This window comes from Saccopteryx bilineata, chromosome 8, assembly GCF_036850765.1.
Source record: "Saccopteryx bilineata isolate mSacBil1 chromosome 8, mSacBil1_pri_phased_curated, whole genome shotgun sequence".
Lineage (NCBI taxonomy): Eukaryota > Metazoa > Chordata > Mammalia > Chiroptera > Emballonuridae > Saccopteryx > Saccopteryx bilineata.
In genome coordinates, this window is record NC_089497.1 from 21,198,289 (window position 1) to 21,216,943 (window position 18,655).

At 37.4% G+C, this 18,655-nt stretch overlaps 1 protein-coding gene across 1 annotated transcript in view; it reads left to right on the plus strand.

Moving 5' to 3' along the window:
- The window catches only part of CHMP2B (charged multivesicular body protein 2B), a 34,995-nt gene extending 20,735 nt beyond the window's left edge, over positions 1-14,260 (plus strand). Inside the window, exons 3-6 of the mRNA XM_066241423.1 lie at positions 4,138-4,332; positions 7,422-7,524; positions 12,293-12,399; positions 12,592-14,260. Of these exons, the coding sequence (XP_066097520.1) occupies positions 4,138-4,332; positions 7,422-7,524; positions 12,293-12,399; positions 12,592-12,702 (516 nt within the window). The 3' untranslated portion in view covers positions 12,703-14,260. The remainder of the gene's footprint in view (positions 1-4,137; positions 4,333-7,421; positions 7,525-12,292; positions 12,400-12,591) is intronic.
- Positions 14,261-18,655: the final 4,395 nt, after the last annotated feature.

An 18,655-nucleotide genomic window follows, 5' to 3' on the forward strand; every position in this document is an offset into this window, starting at 1 on the left:
TTGTTGCTGCTATATAGAAAGAAATACATTAATATTTTTGTATGTTGATCTGAATCCTGTAACCTTCTTGAACTCACTTATTGTAGTGTTCTTTTTATAGATTCTATTCGATTTCTACATAGATAATTATGTCATTTATGAGTAAATTAAACTTTTCATCTTCCTTTTCAGTCATGATGTCATTTTTTTTTCATTTCTTATTAAACTGGCTAAAACTTTCAATGTTAAACAGAATTGGTGATCTTAGGAGGAAGCATTCAGTCTTTCACCAAAAATAGGATATTAATGCCTGACCTGTGGTGGCGCAGTGGATAAAGCATCGGCCTGGAACACTGAGGTCGCTGGTTTGAGACCCTGGGTTTGCCCGGTCAAGGCACATATGGGAGTTGATGCTTCCTACTCCTCCCCCTTCTGTTTCTCTCTTTCTCTCCTCTCTCTCTAAAAATGAATAAAATATTTTTAAAAATAGGATATTAAAACTGTAGGATTTTTATAGATGCCCTTTCTCAGATTGAAGTTCCTTTTTTATCTACTTTGCTGAGACTTTATATCAGAAATGAATTTTGTCAAATGCTTTTTTTATTTTTTGCATCTATTAAGATGATTATGATGTAGTTTTTTTTCTTTAATCTGTTAATGTTGATTTTTCTAAGTGAATCAAGCTTTTCCTCCTGGGATAAATGTCATTGGTAATGCTGTATTTTTTTTAAATACTTTTGTTTCAATTTGGTTAGGAATACTTGCATCTGTGCTGATAAAACACTTATTTGTGGTTGTCTTTTTCTGTAATGTGTTTATTTTTGACATCAGAGTGATGCTGGTCTTAAAGCATGATGAGTTAGCAATGTTACTTGCTCTTTATTAGATGGTTTGTGTGTTTTCCAGGTGTCTGATAGGATTCATCAGCAAAGCCATGGGAGTGCTCTTTCCTTTGTGGATAGCTTTCGGACTACAAGTTCATTCAGAAAATAGATATACTGGATGTGAGGGCGATCTGGCTACGACATCTGTCACCTCATTGATCGCCAGGGTTGATTCGGCTGATCTGGCTGGCTAGGCGGGTGTCCCCTTCCTCCCTCACCGCTCCATGTGCGTCCTTCCTGAAGCTGCGCGCTCGGTCGAAGAAGAAAATAGATCTAGATCAGGTTATCTGTCATTTTGACTGAGCTTTGGTAGTTTGTGTCTATCAAGTAATGTGTCCATTTCTACTGAATTTTAAAATATGACATACTGTTGTTTATACCATTCTCTTATTGTCCTTTCCCCTCGTTAGCGTATGAAGTGATGCTCCGCTTTGTGTCCCCAATATTTGTAGGTTGAATGTTCTTTTCTGTCTCAGTTGTTGTCTCTCATCTGTCTGGCTAATGGTATATCAATTTGATCAAATTTTTGCAAAAAAAAGAAAAACCTGCCTTTGATTTCATTAATTTTCTGTACTTTTCCTCTTTTATGGATTTCTTTGTTAATATTTTTTCCTTTCTTTTGTTTACTTTATGTTGTATTTCCTTTTGTTACTTTTTTATTTTGAAGCTTTTGACTATTTTTTTAATATAAGCCTTTCCTGTCTACTATTTTTTTTTTAGAGAGAGAGAGACAGGAAGGGAGTGAGATAAGAAGCATCAACTCAAAGTTGTATCATTTTAGTTGTTCATTGATTGCTTCTTATATGTGCCTTGATCAGGGGGTTCCAGCCAAGCCAGTGACCCCTTGCTCAAGCCAGCGACCTAGGGGTTCCAAATCTGGGACCTCAGCATCCCAGGTTGATGCTCTGTCCACTGTACCACCACTGGTCAGGCTGCTAATATTTTGTTTAATTCTTTTTACACCACTTTTATTTTTCAATACAGTTGACATTCAATATTAGTTTCACATACACAGCATAGTGATTAGATATTTCTATGTTACATAGTGATAATTCTAGTACCCAGCTGGCACCATATATAGTTATTATAATATCATTGACTATATACTTCCTGTGCTGTACTTTACATCCTCGTAACTATTAGTACTTCTTACTCCTTTCACCTTTTTCAGTATAACCTTCAATGCTATAAATTTCTCTCTAAGAACTGTTGTAACTGCAGCACAAACATTTTGATATGTGGCATTTTCATTTTATTAAAGTCAAAATATTATTTCATTTCCCCTGTGATTTTTTTTCAACTTATGACTTACTTGGAATCATGCTAAATTTCTGCTCATTTGTGGTTTTCCTTTCATATTTTCTTAATGATTTATAGTTGAACTTTATTGTGCTTAAAGAACATACTTTGTATCATTTGAACCATCTTAAATTTATTGAACCTTGTTTCTATGGTATATTTTGCTGATTTTTTTTCAGTATATGCTTGTAAATGACTATTCTGTTAATGGAATTTTCTATAAATGTCAGTTTAGTCAAGTTAGTAATAGTTTTTTGTAAATCTGTATCATTACAGATTTTCTCTCCGTTAGTTCTAACAATTACAGCAATATAGATGAGAGGAGTTGTTGGTCTCCTTCAGGCTAATTGTACATTTGCTTCCCCTTTCAGTTCTGTCAGTTGTACTACATGTATTTTCAAGCATTGCTTTTTTGTTTGTTTGTTTGTTTGCTTGCTTGCTTTTATTTTGTATTTTTCCAAAGTGAGAAGCGCGGGGTGGGGAGGCGGCAAGGAGGGACATGCGCCCACCTGGGATCAGCATGCCCACCAGGGGGCGATGCTCGGCCCCCTCTGGGGTGTTTCTTCACTGCAATCCATTCTAGCGCCTGAGGTAGAGACCATGGAGCCATTCTCAGCGCCCGGGCAAACTTTGCTCCAATGGAGCCTTGGCTGCCGGAGGGGAAGAGAGAGACAGAGAGGAAGGAGAGGGGGAGGGGTGGAGAAGCAGATGGGCGCCTCTCCTGTGTGCCCTGGCCGGAAATCGAACTCGGCACTTCCACACGCTAGGCGGACGCTGTGCTGCTGAGCCAACCGGCCAGGGCCTATTTTCAAGCATTGTTATTAGGTGCAAAGACATTTACGGTTTTTTGACATCTTTGTGTATTGATTCCCTTATCATTATGAATGCCCTTTTTTATCTCTGGTAATAGTCTTTGTTCTCCAATTTTGTTTTCTTTGCTTTATCTAATGTTTATGTGGCCATTCCACATTTCTAGATTTTTTTATTTATTTCTTTTTTACAGGGATAGAGAGTCAGAGAGAGGGATAGAGTCAGAGAGAGGGACAGACAGACAGGAACGGAGAGAGATGAGAAGCATCAATCATCAGTTTTTCATTGTGACACCTTAGTTGTTCACTAATTGCTTTTTCATATGTGCCTTGACTGTGGGGCTACAACAGACTGAGTAACCTCCTTGCTTGAGACAGCAACCTTGGGTCCAAGCTGGTGAGCTTTTTGCTCAAGCCAGATGAGCCTGCGCTCAAGCTGGCAACGTCAGGGTCTCAAACCTGGGTCCTCCGCATCCCAGTCCGACACTCTATCCACTGCACCACTGCCTGGTCAGGCAACACATTTCTAGATTTTAATAAGTATGTATATAGAATATATCTTTCTATTCTTTTACTTAGCTTTTTTTTTTAAATTAAAATTGGCTTCTTGAGGTAGCATATATTTGGGTTCTTATCTAATCTGATAACCTGCCTTTTATTGAAATGTTCGATGGACTTTTTCACTTAATATGTTTATAGTATTAGCTTTAAATCTACCTCTGTGCTCTTCTTTTGCTATGTCCCACCAACTCTTTGTTTATTTGATTTTTTTTTCCTCCCTACTTTTTGGTTGAGTTTTCTTACTTTCTTCTGGGTGCTCCATGAGTCCTGTTTTGTAGACCAGTTTTGGATTTGTGGATGAAGGTACTGGTTCCCTCTTCCCCATGAAAACGGGGGGTAGATTGCCCTCTCAGACCACGGCCTCACTGCATGATCAGGGAGGAAGGGTAGTCTATACAGCGTTGGGCAAAAGTACGTTTATAGTTGCCAGTACGCAAAACAGGGTATTCTTGTATTATTACTTATTAACTATTGTATTTTTTTTCATATGAACAGCTGTAAACCTAGTTTTGCTCACCCCCTATGTATTGGGCTATTCTTTTGAAATAAATCTTGAGGTATACCCCTCAGTGATTTTATTTTCCTCTGGTTATTTCTTCACTTAGGAGTTAGAAATTAAGAAGATGGCCAAAATTGGTAATAAAGAAGCTTGCAGAGTTTTAGCCAAACAGCTCGTACAACTACGGAAACAGAAAACAAGAACTTTTGCAGTAAGTTCAAAGGTCACTTCTATGTCCACACAAACCAAAGTGATGAATTCCCAGATGAAGATGGCTGGTGCCATGTCGACCACGGCAAAGGTAAGGGGGAGCCCTTCTATTCATCTGCTTAGACTTTGACCAACACTATTTAAATATCAACACTCAAATCAGATTTAAAAGCACTTTTGTTATATATGTTGTATGGAATCTGTGTAATTTTTAGTAAAATGGGTTATACTGTTAGGTAATCCAGATAACTACTTCTAGGTTCTTTATTGATTTGTTTTAATATAAAATTTCTGTTTTGGGACAGTTCTATTGTTCCAAGCTCACAAGTCGCTTTTAAAAATTTTTAATTGACTTAATAGTTTACTTCGTTCTCTTAAAGTGTCAGAAGTTTGTAAGCACCTTATTTCATTAAGCTCTAAGTTTTGATTACTTTAGAGTAGTAACTTTCTCTTGATTCATTTTCATGTATGTGTCAGAAGGACACACAAATGCTCTTAAAAGGATTTAACTTACAGTCTTTATATTAATAGAATTTTTACTATAGACTTTAAAGGAATCTGAGCCTTTTGATTTTTAATAAAATGCTTTCTGCATGTGAAGTACTGTGTTGTTAGGAACAAGAAGAAGGTGAAGGCAGACTCCTCTCCCAGATCTTACAGGTCACTTGGGGTGGGGAGTGTTAACGTGTCTGAAATGACCCCCTGTAACAGTCTGTGCTCAGCCTCGGTGAACTGCGCATAGGTAAACAGGATGATCTGAAAGACTTTGCAGAAGACCCAGGTCTTAAAAATACCACTAGGCATTAAACATAGGGAAGGAGAAGTATGAATACGAAGAGCAAAGGGAAAGAAGCCATAGAGGACAGAAAGAAGCCATAGAGGAGCTTCATATTAGGAAAGTGGTTCATACAGTTGATTCTTATTGTTTGCAATAGGCAGTGCTCTACAAAGTTCAGAACACCAGATAGTGAATCTCAAACCAGTGCTTCAAAGGGAAATACAGGAGTAGGTCCTGTGCACTTTTGGTTATATCATTTTTGTCAACCAGTGTGTATCCAAATTTATTTTATATGTGTTTCTCTGGAACCATATTTAATCGTTGACTCATCAACATTGAATTCATGGCAACTGCATTATAACTCACGCCTGAACAGAGCCTATCTAAGGGAGTGTATTTTTTTCCATAAGCACATCCCAGCCTTCTTGCACTTAGGAACACTAAATGACACTTCGTTACTATGCTTGGGGACCATTTTAAACAGCAAAATCACCAACAAAGGCACAAGAACGTGGCAGTAAATACACGGCAAAAAGAACACTTGTTTACAGTGTGAGAGCTGAAACGAGAAGGCCGAGTGCCACCTAGTTTGACCTCACCTGAAAACCTGCATGTTGGGGACTGAGATTTTGGTGCCCTGCGCATGTCCATGATCGAGCACAGCAGCACGGCAGGCTTGAGGGCACAAATAAGTTTTAGTGAGGGCGCAAATTCAAAATATGGAATTGAAAAATAATGAGGATCAACTGTAATGTTTTGCAGTTTTCTACAAGTGGTGGGCTAGAAAAAGATCCTAATGTGGGGACCATTTAGAGATGTCTGATTTGGAATTTTTACTTAAATTTCTTAGGAATGTGTTAATTCAGCAATTAATTGTTTAGCTCCCAAAGGTAAGAACTGTGGCAGGTGATGGGATGAAGTGGAAAACAAAGCCAGGCAGGGGTCCCCCTGTAGTAGATTAATTACAGTGTTCACAAGCAGCCCGTGTTAGAGGTGGTTCCGTGCAGGGGTTAGGAACGTAAGTTCTGGAACGTAAATTCCGGATTACTTGTGTTCCAGTCTCACTTCCACTTAGTTGCTGTGTGACCAGGTCAGATTATTTCACCTTTCTGTGCTGTCTTTCTTCATTTATAATATAAGGAAAAGGGGAGTGCTTAGCACATAAATATTTGTTAGATTTTAATGACACTTTAAATATTATATATAAAGCGCTGAGAACAGTGTCTGACACACAATAAGGTTACGTAGACATTAAGTGCTCTATTATTATAATTATCATCATTATTATTGTTATCAGTACTATTTACAACAGTAATGTAAGTTGGAGGTAAAATATTCTGTGTGTACTGAGTAAGGTTTAACTAGGGGTACACATTCTAGTCTAGGGTGTCAGAAACTACTTCGGTAAGAAAGTGCTATAGAAACTGGAATCTGAAGTGCTAACCACAAAAGTAAATGGAGAAGAGCATTCCACAAAAGGGGGAGCATGTGCAGAGGTCCTGTGACAGAGGGAGCGAGCGCAGTTAAGGGAATGAAAGGCCAGTGTGCCTGGGGGCCAGCGTGCAAAATGAGACTGGCTTATCAAGCCAAGTTCAGTTCATATCTGGTCTCACAGGCCACTTATAAAGTCTGGCTTTTAGTGCAGAGCAGTGGGAAAGCATTGCAGAATCAGGGATGTGGGCTGGCAGGGACTCAGGGCAACGCGGAGTCGTACTCAGAGATTGCGTTAGCTGCAGCACTGCATATAACTTGTCTGAGGAAAGACTGTATGGTTCATGTGTTTGAAACTGATATGTTTTATATGTCTAGTGTATTTGAATACTGAAGTAACTACATAATCCCCATGTATATCTATATTTCATATGTGTATAAAATACTTTGTCTATAGATGGCATTTTTTAATAAAATAAGTTGTGAGCATAAAATGTAAAAGATTTCTTTTCATGTGTTTCTTCAAAATTCATTGTTTTGTTTTTTTTTGTTAATGGATTAAGTATATATGCTAATATATCCTTTTTATTTTAGATATTAAACTATGAAAAATTTTGTAAAACTTAAATTATTTTTAATTTAGGCATTACCTTGTAATAGGCAAATGTAGTTTTCCTATCTGAATAGCAGTGGATTTTCTTTTATTGATAGTGGTTTTTCTTACATGTTTTTTTGCGTACTGTATAGATGAAGTTTTCCCACATCAGATTTTATTGTATAGATGTTAAGCAGGTGGGTTCCAAATGGGTTTTGTTGTTTTTTTCCTAAAATACTTAGCATTCTTATGTTTCAGTATGGCAGAATGTACATCTTTTCTAAGCCTGTGTTTATTTAATATGTTCTCTTAGGACTTATCCATAGTAAAATTTTCATAATTATATAGCTGAGTTGGATTTTTTAATATTTTAAAGACAATGCAAGCAGTTAACAAGAAGATGGATCCACAAAAGACATTACAAACCATGCAGAATTTCCAGAAGGAAAACATGAAAATGGAAATGACTGAAGAAATGAGTAAGTTTAATATCTTCTATGAAATGTCATTTTCTCATGTTTGAATAGTCTCAGTCTATTTGCCAGCAACCTCATGTTTGCATCCATGAAAGCATGAATATTGAACAAAGAAATGACAGAGCACCCTACTAAACAGGCATCCAGGTTGCAACTCTGTTGTGTTTTCAAATCGGCAGTGGCGATGGCTCCACATTCTATTAATGTTTAACTGAAGATTCGATGCCATACGGGCCCCAGCTGTCTTACTTCATTGTTTAGTGGACCAAAACCAACTGGTGAATAAAGCAACTTTCTTGTATAAATTGTGTAGTCTCAGAGTTGTGTTGATTCTGTCACACTGCAGGTATTGGAGGTAGAGATAATGGAGCTTTTCATTATTTTTCTTCCCTCCCAAAGTTACTTAATATTTAGTTTTCTTTCTTTCTTTTTCTTTTTCCTTTTATATATAAAGCAATTGCGTGTTGTGGTGGAAGTGTGGAGACTACAGAGGGTTTGAGCTATTAAAACAACTCTCTTCTTCCCACTCAGATAGAGTGACTGTTAATGTTATACATTTCTTTCCTATAATTTTCCATATCTTATGATGGTTAGATCATATTACATGTGCAATTTTGAACCTTATTCAGCTTTTATAAAAACATAATATAACATAAGCATGTGCTCATGACCTTAAATCTTCTCTGAAGCCTTTTTTGTTCTTTTTTGAAATGGCTTTAATATTGTACGACATCAGTATTAATTAACATCAACCATAATTTATTTAAACATTCTTACAGTGGTCAATAAGATTGTTTTAAAATGTTTAATGTATTTGATAATCCTTTCATAAATGTTTCTGTTTTATTGTTATGTGAATTTCTTAAATCTCCTTAATTATTAACTTTTATAAGGCTTTTGGTTCATACTACCTAATTCCTCCCAGGAAGACTATACCAGACTGTTTCACCAGTAATGAATGACAGTAACTCTTTACAGCATCCTGGACAACACTGAATTATTACTTACATGATATGTCAAAACTGGCATCGTTGTTTTGCAAAGCTATTTTCTAATTGTTTACAACTATGTAAGGATATGCCAGTATAGCTTGGCTAGCATTTTAATTTTACAGTGTTTAGTGCATAAATAGTATTTAAATAAATTACCACAATTGTTCGAATAGTCTATTTCAGCTTGTCAGTTTTGCTTTTAGAATTTCATTACACTGTGTGTGTATTCTTTTTTTTTTTTTTTTTTTTTTTTTTTTTTTGTATTTTTCTGAAGCTGGAAACGGGGAGAGACAGACAGACTCCTGCATGCGCCCGACCGGGATCCACCCGGCACGCCCACCAGGGGCGAAGCTCTGCCCACCAGGGGGCGATGCACTGCCCCTCTGGGGGGGGGGGTCTCTCTGCCACGACCAGAGCCACTCTAGCGCCTGAGGCAGAGGCCAAGGAGCCATCCGCAGCGCCCAGGCCATCTTTGCTCCAATGGAGCCTTGGCTGCAGGAGGGGAAGAGAGAGGAAGGGGGGAGGGGAGTGGAGAAGCAAATGGGCGCTTCTCCTATGTGCCCTGGCCCGGAATCGAACCTGAGTCCCCCGCATGCCAGGCCAGCACTCTACCGCTGAGCCAACCAGCCAGGGCCTGTGTGTGTATTCTTGATAGTTCAACAGACTCTTTATTTTTTACTTTGAATATTTACTTTGAAAAATATGATTTTTGAAACATCAGTGAATTTATAATGACTGTGAGAATTGTCATTTATATAATAATCACAGTATCTAGCAGGTTTATTTGGTTTCCAATGATGGCACAAGGGTAAGCAGATCTTATCAGAGGAATTCACTTTTCCATTAAGCCATAATGAAGAGAATTAATAAACTCATAATTAAAACTCATATCTATCACAGTTGTTTTTATGTGTATGTTAGTACTTTGCAAGTGAGTCTGCAATGATAGTAATTATTGGTCGCTATTTGTTTTTTCTATAACCTAATAGAGTATTAACATTAGTGTTTTCATCCAAAAATAAATTTCAAGTTTAAATAGACATCTTTTTTAAATTAGAGTTTATTATATGTAGTGCTGCTCTAAAACTTATTCACATTAAAGTTTTGGAAAAAAGATCTTTGAAAAATCTGTATTGTATTTTTGACTAGTTTTGTTAAACTTTTTCTGAAAGCATTCTTCATTATCCTGGGTTACAACTCTGGTCTTTCTTATCTCTCCCCTTCTTACGTGTTTTTCTGCTACCACTTCTTCACTGAGGCCTTTATAAACCGACCTAGACTCCCCCACCTCCATTATTCCTTCACTACCATTTTTTTAAGATTTTTATTTATTGATTTTAGAGAGAGGAGGGAGAGAGAGAAGGGGGGAAGAGCAGGAAGCATCAACTCCCATATGTGCCTTGACAGTTCAAGAAATTGAAACCTAGGCCCTCAGCATTCCAGGTCGACGCTCTACCCACTGCACCACCACAGCCCAGGCCCTCACGACCATGAGTATCACAAATGCTAAATTATTTTTATAGCTACAGGTAAGCTGAGCTTGCCAACCAGATTCCTTCAGTGGTTTCTTACTGATTACAAAATAAAATCCCCACATCATAAATCAAAAATAATTATCAGGTCAAGTCATTTTTTTTATTATTATTACAGAGTCAGACAGAGGGAAAGATAGGGACAGACAGATGGGAAGGGAGAGAGATGAGAAGCATCAGTTCTTCATTGCAACACCTTAGTTGTTCATTGATTGTTTTCTCATATGTGCCTTGACCCGTGGGGGCTACAGCAGACTGAATGACCCCTTGCTCGAGCCGGCGACCTTGGGCTCAAACTGGTGAGCTTTGCTCAAACCAGATGAGCCTGCACTCAAGCTGGTGACCTCGAGGTCTCGAACCTGGGTCTTCTGCATCCCAGTCCGATGCTCTATCCACTGTGCCACCGCCTGGTCAGGCCAGGTTAAGCCCTTTTATTTTACATGAGAATACTGAGGGCCAGAGAGGTCAAGTGACTTTCCTCACGAGTTACATAGGTATTAAATGGAAGAATTGAGTTTAACATTATTTATATTTTCAGAGGTGATGCTCAATTTTTTTTTTTTGCCTTAAGGTTCTTAGCCTTTTCAAAATTTATACTATTGAACTAACACAAAAAATCAAATTCTTAAGTCATGCTCGTATAATATCAAAATTTATTAATAATGTCAAGGGTACAAGCAGTTAAAATTCACATGCAGACATGGAGAGGGCTGGGACATCCCACATCACTGCTGAGATCTTTTCTTATCAGACACAGCTCCTTGAGCAGATGATAAATGATGGGTGTGATGAGGGTTGCTTATCACCTCACCTTGTAGGAAACATTTAAATTAAGAAACATCCTACATTGACACCTCAGGTGGCCACCTACCTTATGTGATGTTTGCTAGAGAGTCGTGGCTCGTAAACCCGTAGATTATAGAATTGTCTAGGATAGCAGTCCTACAGCAAGGGCGTCCTGCTGAGAGCATTCCATAGACAAGGACGCTTGTGAGCCAACATACGTCTGTTTAACAGAAGCACACTTAGCAGCGTGCCTACGCGGAGATTGGACTAGATTACCTGTCTCCTTTTCCTTTGGGTCATCCCTTAATAATCAGGAGAATAATCATAGGCCAGCTGTTTAATCATTTCCCTCACAACCATTTCCCTTTCTTGCATCTTAAGTAATAACCGAACAGAAGAACTTCCCCTTCCTTGTATATGTATCCCAGTTGCCTTCCACAGTGTCTTTGTTCACTGTATTCCCTCTGTCTCTGTTGGGTCAAATCCTGTGCATCCTTCATGGACCACCTGACATGTTACTCCCTCCCAGTTGGCTATATTCTCTTCCCTTTTCATAATCACTTATTTTTCTATCTACCACCATCTATTATTTTCTTTCTTTTCTCCTTAAGTGTAAACTACTTAAGATCTTCATTTTTCTCCATCTGTCTGTCATCTATCTATCTATCTATCTATCTATCTATCTATCTATCTATCATCAATGAGTTTTATTTTTACCACATGCCAGGCACTTAGTTTCATGGATAAATGAGACATTTCCCAGGCCTTCAAAAACTCCTCCCCACACCTACTGACACGATGCCTTCTGTACAGAATGCCTTCCATAAATACATATTTTGGAAAGGGAAGGGAAGAAATGGGTGCGGTATAGCAATAATTATCATTGCAGGGTTAAAGCAAACATCCTTCTTTGGACAAGTTTAATAAAATATTGAATGTTAAACTTTGTTAGAATATTCTACCTACATCTTGAATAAAAATTTAAGAACAGTGAAAATATAATTATAGGTATAAAAAGAGTACATTGTCTCCCAGATATTTACAGGATATCGGATTTTGGCGTATTCTTCCATGGTCAGGTTTAACAGCTACAACTGAACAGATTTAGTTTGTGGAATTATATTTGAAAACTTTAATCCTGTAGCTGTGACTATCATATAGTTTTTGTTTACTAAAGACATAATTTACAAAAAAAATCAGAATAGACTTGTTTTATTAAAGGATAATTTGTGTTGAAATGAATGTTATTCCTGATGAAATGCCTCAAAAATGTGTTCATCAGTGAACTTTATTGACATCTGAAAGTGAATTTTGTAATTTCTTGGTTTACCTAAGTTTGCCCTTTTGTAATAAAATGTGTGTGTGTGTGTGTTGTGTGTACATGAGGCTGCCCTTCTAAGAATGTTAGTCTAACCTTAAATTGGTTTGAAAGTAACTGCTTTTTCTCCCCACCCTTCCAAGTCAATGACACACTTGATGACATCTTTGATGGCTCTGATGATGAAGAAGAAAGCCAGGATATTGTGAATCAAGTTCTTGATGAAATTGGAATTGAAATCTCTGGAAAGGTATGACTGTCTTCTTTTCTCAGTTGGAAATAGTTTCTACCACTTTGTCACTTGTTTAAAAAGTTGTCCTTTACTGTTAGATGCATGTTTATATGTTTGAAAAGTAAATTAAATCTCTTTGCAGCACATGCTTTCTGTCCTAGTCCAAATGTTCGATGATACACATTTTTTTCCTTCCCTCTCTTTATATAGATGGCCAAAGCTCCGTCGGCCGCCCGAAGCTTACCCTCTGCCTCGACTTCCAAGGCTACGATCTCCGATGAAGAGATTGAACGACAACTCAAAGCTTTGGGAGTAGATTAGTCAAAAAAGCTGTAACATTTTGTTTATTTATAATCATTTAGTTATAAACCAGGCATATTGCCGATTTCTTTTACAAAACACATTTATTTTGCAAAAATGAAGACCATGAGTGAACATGTTTCCTAACCCATGGCTATTTTGAATCTTTTGCCAAAGAATGAAAATGATGTAAAATGGGAACAGTTTGGATTTTAATTAGAACTATTTAGGAGTGATGATCTGTAAAGAGTTGATGACTTTTCTGCATGGCATAGAGAAATTATATTCATTATTTGGTGTAGCCTATGTTCTAAGTCTTTTTTACATTCAGTATAAAAATCTTGTTAAATGTCAATAGGCAACATCTTAAAGAGTCTTGTAAAAATATTAAAAGTATATCATTAATTCCGTATCTGTTGCTTGTTCTTTGTAAGTGATTTGTGTTATGACCATAGGCAGTTTAGCTGCCAAATGGTGTTTAAATCTAAAAGAAGAATGCTGTTTAAACATCTCAAACAAAAACTGGCTTGAGCTTTCTTTGTTCTTTCCTTGAGGAGGAAATTCAGTTGATAAGTTTATTACCATTCAGAATCTGCTTGGCACCTGCCTTAAACAGCACAAACATATTGTGCACATCTTTAAATTATTTTAACCGACAGAAAAGAATTACATTTAAACTAAAGTTGAGGCCTCTTACAAAAATTACCCAGACTGTCTTGAGTAAAGCTTATAAAACTAAATCAAATTTTTAGCAAAAACAGACTCTATATTAATAACATTTTATAGTAATAAAATTACATATTTTGGTCTTTCGAGAAGTCAGAAGATTTTTTTCATGTGAATTATTTACTCTGTTTAATTTTGAACACTCTAAATTGAACCCTCTAAATTGAAGCCATCATTCTCAATTAATTAACAACACTATGACAGTACTCTAGCTAAATTTTAAAATAAGCGTTAGCATTTTTTCTTTGTAAATAAACTACAGCTTTGTCGGAAATTACTTCCTAAATGTGTGTTAATGTCTCAGTAATATTTTTAAAGGTAAAATTGCTTTGGAGTTTCATGTGTTTATAGAAAGTGAGGAGAAATGAAGAAGTAGCAGATTATAGAGATAAAATTTAGAATTAGGTTTTGAAAAATGTTATGATACATGGGTTCTAGCACATTCCACAACAGAAACCCTGGAGGAGACGCTGTAACCTGGTTAATCTGGGATGATGAACATTTCGGAGTAACATTGACAAGTAAATACATTTGAGAACTGGTATATACGGCAAATGGATTGGTGGAAAGAATGAAAAGTTAAACAATATAGTTTCTACCCTATAATCCACTTGATAATGCTGAAAGATAAGGTTCCATTATTGGTAGTATTAAAATACGCTTACCTTGAACACTGATGGGTCAAAAGAGTCTGGATTATGGAATGTTAACCAGAACTGTTTTGATTCTTGGATGTATATAGTAATTAATGCCAAGTAACTTTATTTACTTTCTTGTATACAGTGGGGACTTTTGTTTTTAAAAATTATTTTGTTAAAAATAATCCCAATAAAGATTTATTGTTATTAATGCTTTTTATAAAACTCTTTTACTCTATTTTTCGCTTCTGCTAAGTTAAAGTTGCTATGCATATATGGTAATTTATCAAAAGAATGATTTTTATTTTCCTGGAAAGAAAACTAGATAACTCAGCTACTAATATTTTAACCCCAAAAATAATTGTGTATTTATGAATTAGCAGTTGGTGTAGGACTGATGTTTGTGAGTGGAGCAGCCTAAGCATCAGGTGGTGTCACAAGCCCTCTGGTCATTTCTTTCCTAGAACTTTCAGGGGATAAACATTTTAAAATGTATATTTTAAACAGATAAGTTAGTGATTTGTTTAAGTCAAACGTGAATGCCACAGAAGACTTTGGGAACCCAAAAAAGAAAGTAGAGTCATTCTGATTGGGCTACATTTATAAAATGTTCGTGGCAGTTTTCACAGACACTATAAATTTAAGATGTTAATGGTATCCTTTTCTAACAATAAAACTTCCTCTTGGTCCCTTAAGATTAGGAAACAAGGTTATACATTGAGTTTGATGAAAATATTGACTCTTTAAACAACTTTCTCTAACTTCTCATTTTTGGCAAAATAGTTTCTTTTTTTCTTTTTTTTTTTTTTTTTTGTATTTTTCTGAAGCTGGAAATGAGAGACAGTCAGACAGACTCCCGCATGCGCCCGACCAGGATCCACCCGGCACGCCCACCAGGGGCGACGCTCTGCCCACCAGGGGGCAATGCTCTGCCCCTCCGGGGCGTCGCTCTGCCGCGACCAGAGCCACTCTAGCGCCTGGGGCAGAGGCCAAGGAGCCATCCCCAGCGCCCCGGCCATCTTTGCTCCAATGGAGCCTTGGCTGCGGGAGGGGAAGAGAGAGACAGAGAGGAAGGAGGGGGAGGGGTGGAGAAGCAAATGGGCGCTTCTCCTGTGTGCCCTGGCTGGGAATCGAACCCGGGTCCCCCGGACGCCAGGCCGACGCTCTACCGCTGAGCCAAGCGGCCAGGGCCAAAATAGTTTCTTTATAATATTTTTTATTATTATTCAGTGAGAGGAGGGGAGGCAGAGACAGACTCCCACATGCACCCCGATAGGATCCTCCCAGCAAGCCCACTAGGGGGCAGTGCTCTGCCCATCTGAGGCCCTTGCTCCGTTGTACCCGGAGCCATTTTTTAGCACCTGAGGCAGAGACTATGGAGCCATCCTCAGCGCCTGGGATCAACTCGCTCTAATCTAGTCATGGCTCTAGGAGGAGGGGAGGAGAAGAGAGAGAGAGAAGCGCTGAAGCAGATGGGTGCTTCTCCTGTGTGCCCTGACTGGGAATTGAACCTGGAACTTCCACATGCCAGGCGAATGCTCTACCACTGAACCAACCAGCCAGGGCTGCAAAATGGTTTTTTTTTTAACAATTATTCAAACAAGAGGTTACCCATAGAGACAGTGGAGAAAAGTGTAGCAGTTTCTGTTCCTGAAGAGGATGCAGTCCAGTGTCACTTTCTGTTCTTGCATGTAAAATGCACGGATGGAGACTTAAGAGCATCAAAGCAGAATGTGGTTCCAAAGTGTCAGTACTAATAATGGCGCCTCGTGTTAGGACCGTCTGTCAGATAATTGTGTGGTATAGACCCACGCCCTGCAGGCAATACCTGATCAGGGCAGGGCCAGGGGGGAAGAGGCTCAGGGTTGTAACCCTGGAGGTTAGAGGAATCTGGCAGCCAGTGAGCCTTATATTATTTGACATCACAGTGACATGTATTTCATTATTTGCATTTGAATGCCTTTAGGGGAAGCCTATACTCTCTCACTCTGGCCACATTCTTGACTAGCCCACAAGCCACACGCCTAGCCTGATCCTTGTAGGTGTAATTCAAATATGCACTCCTCTATCAGACACTCTAGTTAAAACGGTGTGTGTCCAGCTCTGAAGAGAGACCTATGATGGATTTTTCATTTGATGCTATTGCTGTGCATGCGTAGATATTTGCAGTTACAGAAAAACAGAGAAGCTTTCTCATTTCCTCTGTAGAAGCTGAGTTGCACAAACGGGCTTACCCTATTCTTCTAACCTTAATTCCTTCAAGGGTCAGTTGGATCAAATTTGCCCTAGAGGAACCCTGAGGACTCTGAAGTCGATTTCCGGCACCCATCTACTGGAACACCATACACACTGCCCCGCCTCTACCCCCCACTTTCCTTCTAAGGACTTGTAAAAACACACGTATACTCCTCCCATCCTCAAACACAGAAAATATTTCTTTAGACAAATCTTTTCACCATTAGAGATGGAAAGATAAGTTCTATGAAGGAGTTTGTCAATCACTTCTACCAGGGAAAATGGAATGTACCAATCGGTATAAGTGACAAATAGATCTTTCCATTTTAATGGCCTACTCTACTGATTTCCTGAAGATTTACTACAGAAGAGCTCACAAGAACATCAGATTGAAAGGCTGTTTGGTTCAAGTCAGCTTGTGGCATTTATTCCTGAAAGAATGATGCTACAAAGGAAGTTACATTTGTCATATAATTGCGAGTTAGGATTCTAAATAACCATTTTCTATTTTTTTAAGAAGGCCAACATCTATTTAAATTTCTCAACACTGTATAGTTAGGAAGTATAATCTCAAAACTCATTAATACAAATTAGTTAATAGTTAATACCAGTGCATTTACAACAAACCGGTGATTAGCTAAATAAATAAAGAATTGCTATTTCAATATTACATATTGATTCAAAATAATTCCTTTTAGGGAGAAAAATTGGTTCCCAATGCTAGTTGTATCTAAAATTGAAAACAACTACCTTATGGATGGATGAGTGATAATATGGTGTAAACATATACTTGTTTGTTTTTGTTATAAGAATTCAGATTAAACATTGTCAGCAGATTCATATGTATAGTGCAGAAAAGTCACTATTCTAGATATATTACATTTTGCTTCAATTTGCAAGGTCCAAAGCATGTATGTATTTGTGTGTGTGTATATGTGTATATGTGTACATCCCATCCAGCCTTCTGCAAACTGAAGAATCTCTTCCCCAATTAATTAAGTTTTAAGCAGGCGATATATCCAGAGAAGGAACTTACACATCTACAAAGCTGAATAATTTGGGGTTTACTTTTGAATAAGGAAAGCCTTTAACTGTATATTGTACTCAACACCTCCTGGGTGCTAGATGTATATGTAAGCATAAATGATCAGGCCACTGAAAACCTTTAATAGTTGTTAATATAGCAAAGTTTCTAGTATAATTGATGGTCATTATGTGTGACCAAATATATGAGCTACATTGACTGACCTGTATAATACTTGGTCTTTATTAATATCACAAAAAAAACACAACTGGACAGTATAATTTCTTTAGTAAGCATCCTAAATCAATAATAAAAGTTGGTTTAAGTGTTTCCATTTTTTATATAAAATACATTAGATAAACATTGCCAACAGATTTACACTCAAAATGCAAATAGTATCACTATTTGATATTTATATCACATTAGTTTGCTCCCACTTAAAAGTTTCAAAGGAGTACATTCTTATAAATTAAATATGTTTCTTGAGCTAGAATTTCTTGAAAGCTCAATATATCAAACTTTACTAATAGTAAGTCATTCTAATTATGCCAAAAATGGTACTATTTTTTGATAAGACCATTATCAGAAACAATTTTGTTGGGTTATGAGATTTTAAAAATTAAGTTATTAAATTTAGTCACCCTTCAAGTTTGTAGACATTATTTACAGCACACCGCTTTCTTCATTTAACAATGAACAAATCGTTAATCATTTAAATTAAATTAAAGATCGCATGCCGCCATAAGCAAACTCTTTCCGAGGCACTGGAGAAACTACAGCAGAACCCGCACTGTTACAGCTTACAGAAGAGCAGTCTGAGCCTCAGGAATCCATACAGCATATATTTTATAACTAAACACCAAAAGAGTTTGTGTCTGGGAAGAATATAAAGCTGATAAATGAATGTTTCTACAAATTTCTGTCGAAAACCTGATTTGGGCACTATGCCTTAAGTGCATTAGCATCAGAACTGTCACTTCTGGTTCAGATTTATTCCTAATTGCAATAGTAAAATTCTAAGGCACCTCTGGCTCTTAAGTGCAAAACTTGAGTTTAAACAAACTATTAGAGCTGATGGTAAGCAATACATTGGTTAAGGAATGATCTAATCCTTTCTGGTGATAGTCTTTATGGGACATTACTGATTGAAATTTTAAAAAGCTAACACACAGTCTTGGGAAAAGAACTCTTTAAAAGATCCAGGGGCACCTGTGTGTGTGTGTGTGTGTGTGTGTGTGTGTGTGTGTGTGAGTGTGTGTTTAGATAACTAATGGCTAGGTAGGTAGGTAGGTAGGTAGGTAGATGATAGACAGATACTGGGAGAGAATTATTGCTTTTATTTTTCAATTTT